Here is a 12353-nt window from a genome sequence, read left to right as displayed (position 1 = left end):
TCCATCTATTCATCTATTCAGCCGTCCATTCATCCATCTATTCATCCGTTCATCTATTCATCCGTCCATTCATCCATCTATTCATCCGTCCATCTATTCATCTATTCAGCCGTCCATTCATCCATCTATTCATCTGTCCATCTATTCATCCGTCCATTCATCCGTCCATTCATCCATTCATCTATTCATCTGTCCATTCATCCATCTATTCATCCGTCCATTCAACCATCTATTCATCCGTCCATTCATCCATCTATTCATCCGTCCATTCAACCATCTATTCATCCGTCCATTCATCCATCTATTCATCCGTCCATTCATCCGTCCATTTATCCATCTATTCATCCGTCCATTCATCCATCTATTCATCCATCCATTCATCCGTCCATTCAACCATCTATTCATCCATCTATTCATCCGTCCATTCAACCATCTCTTCATCCGTCCATTCATCCATCTATTCATCCGTCCATTCATCTATTCATCCGTCCATTCATCCATCTATTCATCCGTCCATTCATCCATCTATTCATCCGTCCATTCAACCATCTATTCATCCGTCCATTCATCTATTCATCCGTCCATTCATCCATCTATTCATCCGTCCATTCATCCATCTATTCATCCGTCCATTCAACCATCTATTCATCTGTCCATTCAACCATCTATTCATCCGTCCATTCATCCATCTATTCATCCGTCCATTCATCCATCTATTCATCCATCCATTCATCCATCTATTCATCCGTCCATTCATCCATCTATTCATCCGTCCATTCATCCATCTATTCATCCGTCCATTCATCCATCTATTCATCCGTCCATTCATCCGTCCATTCAACCATCTATTCATCCGTCCATTCATCCATCTATTCATCCGTCCATTCATCCGTCCATTCATCCATCTATTCATCCGTCCATTCATCCATCTATTCATCCGTCCATTCATCCATCTATTCATCCGTCCATTCATCCATCTATTCATCCGTCCATTCATCCATCTATTCATCCGTCCATTTATCCATCTATTCATCCGTCCATTCATCCATCTATTCATCCATCTATTCATCCATCCATTCATCCATCTATTCATCCGTCCATTCAACCATCTATTCATCCATCCATTCATCCATCTATTCATCCGTCCATTCATCCATCCATTCATCCATCTATTCATCCGTCCATTCATCCATCTATTCATCCGTCCATTCAACCATCTATTCATCCGTCCATTCATCCATCTATTCATCCGTCCATTCATCCGTCCATTCAACCATCCATTCATCCGTCCATTCATCCATCTATTCATCCGTCCATTCATCCGTCCATTCATCCATCTATTCATCCGTCCATTCATCCGTCCATTCATCCATCTATTCATCCGTCCATTCATCCGTCCATTCATCCATCTATTCATCCGTCCATTCATCCGTCCATTCAACCATCTATTCATCCGTCCATTCATCCATCTATTCATCCGTCCATTCATCCGTCCATTCATCCATCTATTCATCCGTCCATTCATCCGTCCATTCATCCATCTATTCATCCGTCCATTCATCCATCTATTCATCCGTCCATTCAACCATCTATTCATCCGTCCATTCATCCATCTATTCATCCGTCCATTCATCCGTCCATTCAACCATCCATTCATCCGTCCATTCATCCATCTATTCATCCGTCCATTCATCCGTCCATTCATCCATCTATTCATCCGTCCATTCATCCGTCCATTCATCCATCTATTCATCCGTCCATTCATCCGTCCATTCATCCATCTATTCATCCGTCCATTTATCCATCCATTCAACCATCTATTCATCCGTCCATTCATCCATCTATTCATCCGTCCATTCATCCGTCCATTCATCCATCTATTCATCCGTCCATTCATCCGTCCATTCATCCATCTATTCATCCGTCCATTCATCCATTCATCCAGCTCGGGGATCCCGAGGCGTTCCCGGTCTCTCCTCCGTCTTCCTCCTCCCGATGAGGAGGAGCAGCAGCTCTACTCCCAGCTCCTCCCTGGAGACTACGCTCCATCCGTCCCTCACCCGTCCGTCTGTCCACCTCCCGCTCCATCCGTCCCTCACCCGTCCGTCTGTCCACCTCCCGCTCCATCCGTCCCTCACCCGTCCGTCTGTCCACCTCCCGCTCCATCCGTCCCTCACCCGTCCGTCTGTCCACCTCCCGCTCCATCCGTCCCTCACCGACCCGGAGAGGAGAGACCTGATCTATCGGGTCTCGGGTTTGGGGGTGCTTATCCACACCCTGCCAGGCCCCCTCCGCCCCCCCCTAATTTTCCATTACACGCTGTACTGGCCTGGGAATTTCCTGACCCCCCCCCCCCCTCGGGAGAGCTGGGGGGGGGGGGGGGGGGGGGGTCAGGAAATTCCCACTGAGACTGTTGCCTCCGTCACCTTCCCCGGATCAGCGGTGGAAGACGGACGGATGGATGGATGGATGGACGGATGGACGATAATCGCCATAAGTTACACGCTAGTCCGACTCCTCCTCTGTTATTCTTTGAGGAAGTGTGAGAATAATAATAATAATAATAAGCGTGAGGAAACAGATCAATAAAGGAAACGTTATGCATCAAGGACAGGAATAATGGAGTTGGGGCAGCTTTGGGTATTCAGCATCAGTTTATTGTCAATGAGGGACTCAGACCAGGCAGTGTACTCCATGAACACTCCCGACCGGTAGGTGGCGGTAATGCGCCAGAGAGCACAAGAAGAAGAACTACTGGTTGAAGCCGGAAGCTGCCAATAAACAGCGAAGAAGAACGGCGGCTGGCTCCTGCGCTGCAGACCGGGATGGGCGGCCTGTGGACCCCGGTGAACCTGTCGGCCGTGCTCGGCGTGCTGGTGCTCGGGTACGGGCTCTGGGCTGGGATCGTTCCGGAGGAAGACCGGAGCATGAAGGTTCGGAAAATAACGACATGTAACGTAACGTAACGCCGTTACCTGTAGTTTAACGGAGAACCCGCCAGCGTGTTTCTGAGTCTACTACTACTACTACTACAATTATTGTACTAATACTACTACTACTACTACAATTATTGTACTACTACTACTACTACTACAATTATTGTACTATTAGTACTACTACAATTATTGTACTACTACTACTACTACTACTACTACTACAATTATTGTACTAATACTACTACTACTACAATTATTGTACTAATAGTACTACTAAAACAACTGCACTTTCTTCTTGTCCCATGAGGGGTCGCCACAGCAAACCAACCATCTCCACTTCACCCTGTCCTTTGCATCGTCCTCCCCAACACCAGCCACTCTCATGTCCTCCCTCACTACGTCCATGTCTCTTCTCCTGGGTCGTCCTCTAGTCCTGTTCCCTGGCAGTTCCATCCTCAGCATCCTTCTACCGATATAGTCCCTGTCTCTCCTCTGGACATGTCCAAACCATCAAAGTCTGTCCTCTCTGACCTTGTTTCCAAAATGTCCCTCTTATTGTCTCATTTCTAATCCTGTCCAACCTGGTCACTCCAAGGAGAACCTCAGCATCTTCATCTCCTCCACTTCTAGCTCCGCCTCCTGTCTTTAGCTCAGAGCCACTGTCTCTAAGCCGTCCATCATGGCTGTCCTCACCACTGTCTCTAAGCCGTCCATCATGGCTGTCCTCACCACTGTCTCTAAGCCGTCCATCATGGCTGTCCTCACCACTGTCTCTCAGCCGTCCATCATGGCTGTCCTCACCACTGTCTCTAAGCCGTCCCTCATGTCTGTCTCTGAGCCGTCCATCATGGCTGTCCTCACCGCTGTCTCTAAGCCGTCCATCATGGCTGTCCTCACCACTGTCTCTGAGCCGTCCATCATGGCTGTCCTCACCACCGTCCCTTCGTCCTCGCTGACTCTCCTATCACTCCTGATACTCCGGCACTCGATTCTTCACCTCCGTTCCACATTCTCTCCATCCCTCTGCAGACAGACTTGGTGTCCGTGTTTCAGAATAGAATCGTTTACTAATGTCTGATTTTACTGCGTCCTTGATAGGATCATAAATCACGTGTTTTTACTTCAGTACGTCTCCATGGCTACCAGGACTACGTTCAGCTAAAACGAACTTTGACACCGTAGAGCGAAGACATTGTGTAATCTCTGACTGTCTTTACGCAGCTTGGTGTACTCATCTACTGCGTTCATGTACTTCTTGTCGTACCTCCATTAGCATCTGCCTGAATCAAACCCGGAGAGAACGGACGAGTCGAGGAAGAGGAGCGCTCTGTTCACGCGAGCGCTGAAGGACGCTGCTGAAACCAAAGCGAATCTAGCCAGAGAGCACGGACGGCGCGCCGGGACGAAGGCCGCCGGGACATCCCGCGGGGACGGCGTCTCCGTTAGGTGACGTCGGACGTGCACACATCCATTCAGGTCCGGTGCAGACCCAGAACCGGGACTTCTAAACCAAATAAAACGTTAATTCTCCATCTCTCTGGTTCCGTATTAGACTAAACCGACTTTAGAATCCGTCCGAGGCCAACCTGCCGTCGTCAGGCTGCTCCGGTGGACATGAAACGGATCGATCGGTCGTCACAGCTTCGCCGATCCTCACCGTAGGCCTGTCACCATTTCTGATGGCCTAAATGAGGAAGAAGATCCAACGGAGGATTTGAGGCCGTCTAAAGAGAACCCGGGTCTTTATTTACTGACAGCCGATTGGTCACCGAGACGTTCTACAGCAGGCCCGGGTCAACACGTTCAATTACTCCAAAGTGGCTCTAACTCACGTTGATACTACAGTAGTACTCTTAATGTCAGTAGTAGTTTCACTCGGGTTTAAGCAGTCTCTAGACGTGGGAAGCAGAACATCAGTTATTCTCCAACGGTTTGAAGGAGAGAAATAGAAATACCTGGAAAGAGAAGGTGTGGAAGTAGAGCTGCGCAGGGGAGCGTCGGGATGACACGCCTCCACGCCGAGGATCAACCAATCAGTCGAATGGTTTCATCCAGGAACAAGTTCGACGAAGGAAAGGCACCAATTTATATTCTCTAAAAAAACTAAACACTCATATTCACTCGAATCAAAAGCTGATTTTCTCTTATTCGTTTATTTAACAGGGACAGCACAGATTAAACGTTCCTGTAAATGTGCCAGAATTAGCCAAAAGGCTATTTTACATCTGTTCCCCCCGGACGGATTCCAAGGCCCCCAAATATATACACAAAATGGCTAAATAAACAAACCGAGAGAAATAAAAGAGGACCGGTCTGTCCTCAACTAAACTAAACCAACCAACCAGCTAACTAAACTAACTAACGGGGATTCACATCTGTAGAAAGCGGGATTTCAAGTACCGGTATTAGTGTTTATTTTCCGAGTGAGGCACTTCAGGCAGCTCGACCGTCTCTGAACGACGCCCCGCCCTCGGTAGACGACGCCCCGCCCTCGGTAAACGACGCCCCGCCCTCGGTAGACGACGCCCCGCCCTCGGTAGACGACGCCCTGCCCTCGGTAGACGACGCCCCGCCCTCGGCAGACGACGCCCCGCCCTCGGCAGACGACGCCCCGCCCTCGGCAGACGACGCCCCGCCCTCGGCAGACGACGCCCCGCCCTCGGCAGACGATGCCCCGCCCTCGGCAGACGACGCCCCGCCCTCCGCAGACGACGCCCCGTCCTCCGCAGACGACGCCCCGTCCTCCGTAGACGACGCCCCATCCTCCGCAGACGCCCCGTCCTCCGTAGACGACGCCCCGCCCACCGTAGACGACGCCCCGCCCACCGCAGACGACGCCCCGTCTTACGGATCCACCCAGGACGCGGGAGCTGTGCCTGACGAGGTTCTCGGTGCCGTTCGACTCGTTCAGTGTCGAGACGTTGATCCACAGGTTGGCCGGTCCAACCAGCAGCTACACGTCAGGATGCAGCTGCACACCGGCGGCCCCCAGTGGCCCCCAGAGGTAACTGCATGCTAAACGTCACATGGCAGGAAAGTACAAGCAGCATCTCAGATGGATTCTTAACATTTTTTAGTTTGTCTCTTCTTCCTGCTTGTTCAGAGAAATCAAAAGCTCACGTGGGCCAACATTTTAGAAATACAGCGTGTCCGTTCCTGCGTTGAAAGTTCGGACTTGGGAAAGGATTTTGAACGTGAAAGTTCCACTAAAAGAATTGAACAAAAAGACGAGCCTAACATTCCCAGCTGCTCCTGATCGTTCACAGCTTCAGACCCCGACGCTCGTTCACTGACTAATTCAATTAAAGCTTTTAAAGTCCTTCCAATGACGGCGCCTCCTGCTGATGAAGACAAACACATTCTAGGACTCATCGTGGATCAATTGTTCTGTGATCAGTAAAACCGCTTGCGTCTGTTCTCCTTCCAGCGGGCGTAGACGGCCAGCCCGACCACGGCGAGCACGCCGAGGCCCAGGATAGAGAAGAGGACGGTGAAGAAGAAGTGGACTCCGCTGCCCCCTCCCTCCTCAACCTCAACTGCAAAGCAAGAGGATCACAGAAACAAACGGCGCTGAAACAGAGGCAGCGTTTCCACTTTAGAAGCTTCGTAAAAGGAGCATTACGCCGTTTTAAAAACAATCCAAACAGTTTTAGAATGTTCTCTGAGGTTCAGTGGAAGGGTCGACATCGACAACGCTCCTGAAGCGTCTGGCGCCGGGTTTTTACAAGAATTCCTGAAATGTTTGACGGTCTAAAGCAGGGGTCGGGAACCTTTCTGACTAAGAGCCATGAAAGCAAAAGGTCTGGACATTTATATATTTTAAACGTGAATTCAGCTAAACGTCAGTATAAGCGGTAAGCAGGTAATAAACTAGTATAATAAGCCTCTGAACGTTACGGACTAACGTGAGCGGAGCCCAGAAAGCAGAGAACAGAGACGGTGCGATGGTTGAATTGATCATTTACACCTGGAGCTGCACACAGGACGAGGGGGGGCTGGAGCCCAACGTAATAATACACAGCCGAGAGAAAACCAAAAAGCAAGTGTTGCCCTCTTGAAGCAAACGCAGGGCCCCGTCTTTTTCACACGTTTATTCCAAAAGAAGGTCCCAGGTAAGAATACATTAAAATAGTAGTAATCTGGAATTAAGGTGGAGCCAAACAAAGTCCACTCTGCCACCGTGCACACAGCTGGCCACGCCCACCCCTAATGGCGGGATGACGGCCTACTTTTAAAGTGGCAGCCCAGGCTCAGGGCGGAATTTTTCCTTCTTCGTTGACCTCGGAAAATGCTAATGTTTTGTATAAGATCTTTTCAGTGAGTTTGTACTGGGAAGCTTTGTTAATAAAATAAAAAATGAAAAAACTTTTTTTTTTATTATTTATTTATTTTTTAAATCGGTGCGCGAGCCATATGCGATCATCAAAAGAGCCATAGGTTCCCGACCCCTAGTATAAAGTATCAAAGTATAAAAAATCCTGTATTCAACAATATCTTTGGCGTTTTAAACTTCCGCTGGAAGTGGGATGGTCAGATTCCTGCTGAATTTAACACCTGCTATTGGAGCAACCCTAGTTACTCTGAGTAACCTTAGTTACTCAGAGTAACTAAGGTTACTCATGAGTAACTAAGGTTACTCATGAGTAACTAAGGTTGCCTTCAGGTTCCCCACCTGATCTCCTTTCACCACATCAAACGTCTCCTCATAGAAGCTGCAGCGTTTGAAGGCAACAGTCAGACGAGCTGCATCATTTTAGAAAGACGAGATTCTAAATGTGTAAAGCGTGAACGTAAACCTGATGCCTGGTGACTCATGGAGTCCTCCTCCGTACAGCCCTTTGATCCATCATCATCAGTGAAGCTGCTCAGAGACGCGTCGTAAGGATATATTTATAAAAGTACCGGATAAATGATCCGCGGGTTATTTCCTTTGAACATTCCCGACCTTTTTGGAATCAGGCTTGTACCTTTGAACTGGGTCATTTCGACACTGGGAAGGGTTGGCTCCTCCCCCTCCTCTTCCTCTTCCTCCTCAGACATCTTCTCTGCCGTTAACTGGTACAACTTCATGGAGATGATGTCGTGGTTATCTGGAGTGGAATACGCGAGCCACTAATTCACAAACATTTCTGCTGTTTGATCACAAATATACATTTACATTCCACGATATTTAATTGGAGGCGGTTCTGGAGATTTCCTACCTGACAAGTCTCCGGTGGCGGAGGAAGCCCCCCAGAAGTACCCCAGCGGTAGACGCAGACCTGCGATGTCAGCGCAGTCCTTCCACTGCTGCTTCCCGTCCACGTCCACCATGACCTGGGGGGACAACGTGCTCGGTGACGCCCCCTGAAGACACTCTACTGCTATTTTTATTTCGCTCTTCAGAACCTCCGAGGAGGATTCTGTAACCTGAGAATCGCTCCGTTGCAGTGATAAACATTTAACCGCTCAGAATGCAAACTAATCAGGAGTCTCTGTCCCAACGGAAGACGGGAGGGGAGGGTTCATGGGAACGGTCACTTTGAGACAAATCAAGAACATACGTCTCCGGGTTCTAACATCCACAAGAACGTCACGGAACCTTCAGCGATCAGACGGTTTCATACCGTCAGTCTCCTTCTGGAGTATCTGACCAGGAGGAAGGAGTCGTGGATCGAGTTCCGAGCCGCCGCCGCACACCCCCCGAGCTCAGTGGGCCGTCCGTCCTGATCGTGGTCGTAGGACAGGGTCCCGTTTCCCAGCATCACCGACACGTACGGGAAGGCTCTCTGCAGATCAGACAGGGAGCCGGTGAGACCCAACAGATCAGACGGGGAGCCGGTGAGACCCAACAGATCAGACGGGGAGCCGGTCAGACCCAACAGATCAGACGGGGAGCCGGTCAGACCCAACAGATCAGACGGGGAGCCGGTCAGACCCAACAGATCAGACGGGGAGCCGGTCAGACCCAACAGATCAAACGGGGAGCCGGTCAGACCCAACAGATCAGACGGGGAGCCGGTCAGACCCAACAGATCAGACGGGGAGCCGGTCAGACCCAACAGATCAGACGGGGAGCCGGTCAGACCCAACAGATCAGACGGGGAGCCGGTCAGACCCAACAGATCAGACGGGGAGCCGGTCAGACCCAACAGATCAGACGGGGAGCCGGTCAGACCCAACAGATCAGACGGGGAGCCGGTCAGACCCAACAGATCAGACGGGGAGCCGGTGAGACCCAACAGATCAGACGGGGAGCCGGTCAGACCCAACAGATCAGACGGGGAGCCGGTCAGACCCAACAGATCAGACGGGGAGCCGGTCAGACCCAACAGATCAGACGGGGAGCCGGTCAGACCCAACAGATCAGACGGGGAGCCGGTCAGACCCAACAGATCAGACGGGGAGCCGGTCAGACCCAACAGATCAGACGGGGAGCCGGTCAGACCCAACAGATCAGACGGGGAGCCGGTCAGACCCAACAGATCAGACGGGGAGCCGGTCAGACCCAACAGATCAGACGGGGAGCCGGTCAGACCCAACAGATCAGACGGGGAGCCGGTCAGACCCAACAGATCAGACGGGGAGCCGGTGAGACCCAACAGATCAGACGGGGAGCCGGTGAGACCCAACAGATCAGACGGGGAGCCGGTGAGACCCAACCGCGGCTCCTTCATGCACCGAGACGCAGAGCGAGCCCGTCGAGCCAATCTGAGCACGTAGGAGACGGGACAGCTAGCTGCGGTGCTAGCCGCGGTGCTAGCTGTGGTGCTAGCTGCGGTGCTAGCTGCGTTCCACGCCGTGTCCTCTGCATATTTAAGAGGAGCACACGGTGCCAGTAGAAACGACTACAACTCCTGTGTGTGTGTGAACGTGTTCTTAGGCGTGAAGCACAAGCTCCGCCTCTCACTCACATCATGCTTTTTGTCTGCATTGGGGTAAGTGTCCACAAATATTCCGAGCCCAACGAACTGGTCCATGTTCCCGAACACAGGACCTGTGAAGACAGAGCGACGGTCGTCATAGCGACAGTCGTCATAGTGACAGTCGTCATGGTGTCCGGTAGCAAACGTAGGAGATTCCTGCCAGCCGTTCTTCTTGCTGCTCCGTCATTTAGGGTTTAGGGTTTAATTAGCAGCTAGCATTGGAACAGGGACCCCCCCCCCCCCGTGAACGCCCCGTACCAGACGTCTCCCTCACCATTCTGCATCCGATGTTTGGTTAACCAGAGAGCCAATCCATCCCCGTTAAAGTTCTTCTTGTCTTTGCCTTGGATCTTAAACTTGACCTGAAGCTCCCAGTCCCGCAAGAATAACGGCTGGAGAACAAAGAAACGAAGACAAGCAGGTTGTTCGAGTGCAGCGCCACCTGGTGGGGGAAGGACTCGTGTAAACTCGTTAGGAACTGAACGACATGATGCGAGTCTGGCGCAGTAGATTTACAGTTCTGCTCCACACGGCTCCCTGTCTGCTCTGCAGGTCCGGCGTCAGCCTCACGTAGTCCGGCGTCACCACGGCCGTGCCCATCAGGTCCCAGTGGGACGAGCTGGAGAAGCTCAGCCCTGCAGACACAAGAGCAGCCGGGTCGGAACGCAGACGGGTACGCAGACACAAGAGCAGCCGGGTCAGAACGCAGACGGGTACGCAGACACAAGAGCAGCCGGGTCGGAACGCAGACGGGTACGCAGACACAAGCGCAGCTGGGTCGGAACGCAGACACAAGCGCAGCCGGGTCAGAACGCAGACGGGTACGCAGACACAAGAGCAGCCGGGTCGGTACGCAGACACGAGAGCAGCCGGGTCGGAACGCAGACACAAGCGCAGCTGGGTCGGAACGCAGACACAAGCGCAGCCGGGTCGCTACGCAGACAGGTACGCAGACACAAGAGCAGCCGGGTCGGTACGCAGATGGGTACGCAGACACAAGAGCAGCCGGGTACGCAGACACAAGCGCAGCCGGGTCGGAACGCAGACACAAGAGCAGCCGGGTCGGAATGCAGACACAAGAGCAGCCGGGTCGGTACGCAGACGGGTACGCAGACACAAGAGCAGCCGGGTCGCTACGCAGACACAAGCGCAGCCAGGTCGGTACGCAGACGCGTAAGCAGTCGGGTTGGTACGCAGACGCGTACGCAGACACAAGAGCAGCCGGGTCGGAACGCAGACGGGTACGCAGACACAAGAGCAGCCGGGTCGGTACGCAGACGGGTACGCAGACACAAGAACAGCCGGGTCGGTACGCAGACGGGTACGCAGACACAAGAGCAGCCGGGTCGCTACGCAGACACAAGAGCAGCCGGGTCGGTACGCAGACGCATACGCAGACACAAGCGCAGTCGGGTCGGTACGCAGACGTGTACGCAGACACAAGAGCAGCCGGGTCGGAACGCAGACACAAGAGCAGCCAGGTCAGAACGCAGACGGGAATCGAACCCTCTCGACCTTCGGACGACCCAGTATTTACCAACATACTCTTGCAGTTTAAATACACGTTGTCCCGTGTCGTGACATTAGCTGAGATGAGTACTTTGGAGTGCTTCGTTACGTCACCGGAATGCTACGTTAATACGGATCGATCGCTATTGATCGCTATTGATCGCTGCTGATCGGTGAGCTTCTTACCGCGGTAGGGCTTCACCAGAGAATACTCCTGCTTCAGGAAGTCCTGCTCGTCCGCCACAGACCGGCCCGCCAGCGAGCAGCCGGCCAGAAGCAGGCAGAGCAGCTTCCGGCTGCTCCTCCAGCCGAAGCCGGCGCTTCCCGATCGATCAGGGCTCGATTCACGTTCGGCGGAAACCATCTTTACGCTGCCACGAGTCACGTGGTTCAACCGGAGGCGCAAGAAGGACACTTCCGGTTACTGATTAAAAAAATAAAATCCCTGCGACGAACCGGAAACAGCGAGTTTAAGACGTAAAAATAAGAGCATTGCAGTAACGCGGCTATTACTTTATGTCCGTGCGTTACACGTGAGACCGAAGAATCAATGTATGAGAACTGATTTCAGGCTGTTCTCTCTGCCATCATTATGATCGTTGTTTATTAAACACCAAACATTGATCAGCGTTGCAGTGAAGCTCCAGTGGAGGACGTGTTACTGATCGGATCCTTAAACATGGATCATATTTGGTTCAGATCCACCCGGAGGCCTTCCTGTGTGGCGTTTGTGTGTGTTTCTGTGTGTGTGTGGTTCTGTGTGTGTGTTTCTGTGTGTGTGTGTTTCTGTGTGTGTGTGTTTCTGTGTGTGTGTGTTTCTGTGTGTGTGTGGTTCTGTGTGTGTGTTTCTGTGTGTGTGTGGTTCTGTGTGTGTGTGGTTCTGTGTGTGTGTTTCTGTGTGTGTGTGGTTCTGTGTGTGTGTTTCTGTGTGTGTGTGTTTCTGTGTGTGTGTTTCTGTGTGTGTGTGGTTCTGTGTGTGTGTTTCTGTGTGTGTGTGTTTCTG

General features: G+C 51.8%; 2 protein-coding genes across 2 annotated transcripts; one reads left to right on the top strand and one right to left on the bottom strand.

Moving 5' to 3' along the window:
* Positions 1 to 2745: 2745 nt before the first annotated feature.
* Positions 2746 to 4466, top strand: uqcc3 (ubiquinol-cytochrome c reductase complex assembly factor 3). The gene is made up of 2 exons (XM_068738764.1): positions 2746 to 2933; positions 4210 to 4466. The coding sequence occupies exons 1-2, from the start codon at positions 2826 to 2828 to the stop codon at positions 4384 to 4386; spliced, it is 285 nt and encodes a 94-aa protein (XP_068594865.1). The 5' UTR covers positions 2746 to 2825; the 3' UTR covers positions 4387 to 4466.
* Positions 4467 to 5701: 1235 nt separating this feature from the next.
* Positions 5702 to 11714, bottom strand: LOC137918004 (VIP36-like protein). Its single transcript, XM_068760747.1, has 8 exons — positions 11537 to 11714; positions 10358 to 10476; positions 10116 to 10233; positions 9830 to 9912; positions 8543 to 8704; positions 8138 to 8252; positions 7904 to 8026; positions 5702 to 6472 (listed from the first exon to the last, which is right to left on the bottom strand). The coding sequence occupies exons 1-8, from the start codon at positions 11712 to 11714 to the stop codon at positions 6330 to 6332; spliced, it is 1041 nt and encodes a 346-aa protein (XP_068616848.1). The 3' UTR covers positions 5702 to 6329.
* Between the last annotated feature and the right edge of the window lie 639 nt (positions 11715 to 12353).

This window comes from Brachionichthys hirsutus, chromosome 4 (assembly GCF_040956055.1).
Source record: "Brachionichthys hirsutus isolate HB-005 chromosome 4, CSIRO-AGI_Bhir_v1, whole genome shotgun sequence".
Classification (NCBI taxonomy): Eukaryota; Metazoa; Chordata; class Actinopteri; order Lophiiformes; family Brachionichthyidae; genus Brachionichthys; species Brachionichthys hirsutus.
The sequence above is the reverse complement of the archived record's forward strand: the minus strand, read 5'-3'. Positions and strand labels throughout refer to the sequence as shown.

Excerpts from the sequence above, each read along its gene's own strand:
- uqcc3 (XM_068738764.1), top strand. The coding sequence starts at position 2,826 with ATGGGCGGCCTGTGGACCCCGGTGAACCTGTCGGCCGTGCTCGGCGTG. Across the intron at positions 2,934-4,209 it reads AGGAAGACCGGAGCATGAAG|CATCTGCCTGAATCAAACCC; the intron begins GTTCGGAAAATA and ends TACCTCCATTAG.
- LOC137918004 (XM_068760747.1), bottom strand. The coding sequence starts at position 11,714 with ATGGTTTCCGCCGAACGTGAATCGAGCCCTGATCGATCGGGAAGCGCC. Across the intron at positions 8,705-9,829 it reads ATGCAGACAAAAAGCATGAT|AGAGCCTTCCCGTACGTGTC; the intron begins GTGAGTGAGAGG and ends TCTGATCTGCAG. Across the intron at positions 8,253-8,542 it reads ACTCCAGAAGGAGACTGACG|GTCATGGTGGACGTGGACGG; the intron begins GTATGAAACCGT and ends TTGTCCCCCCAG.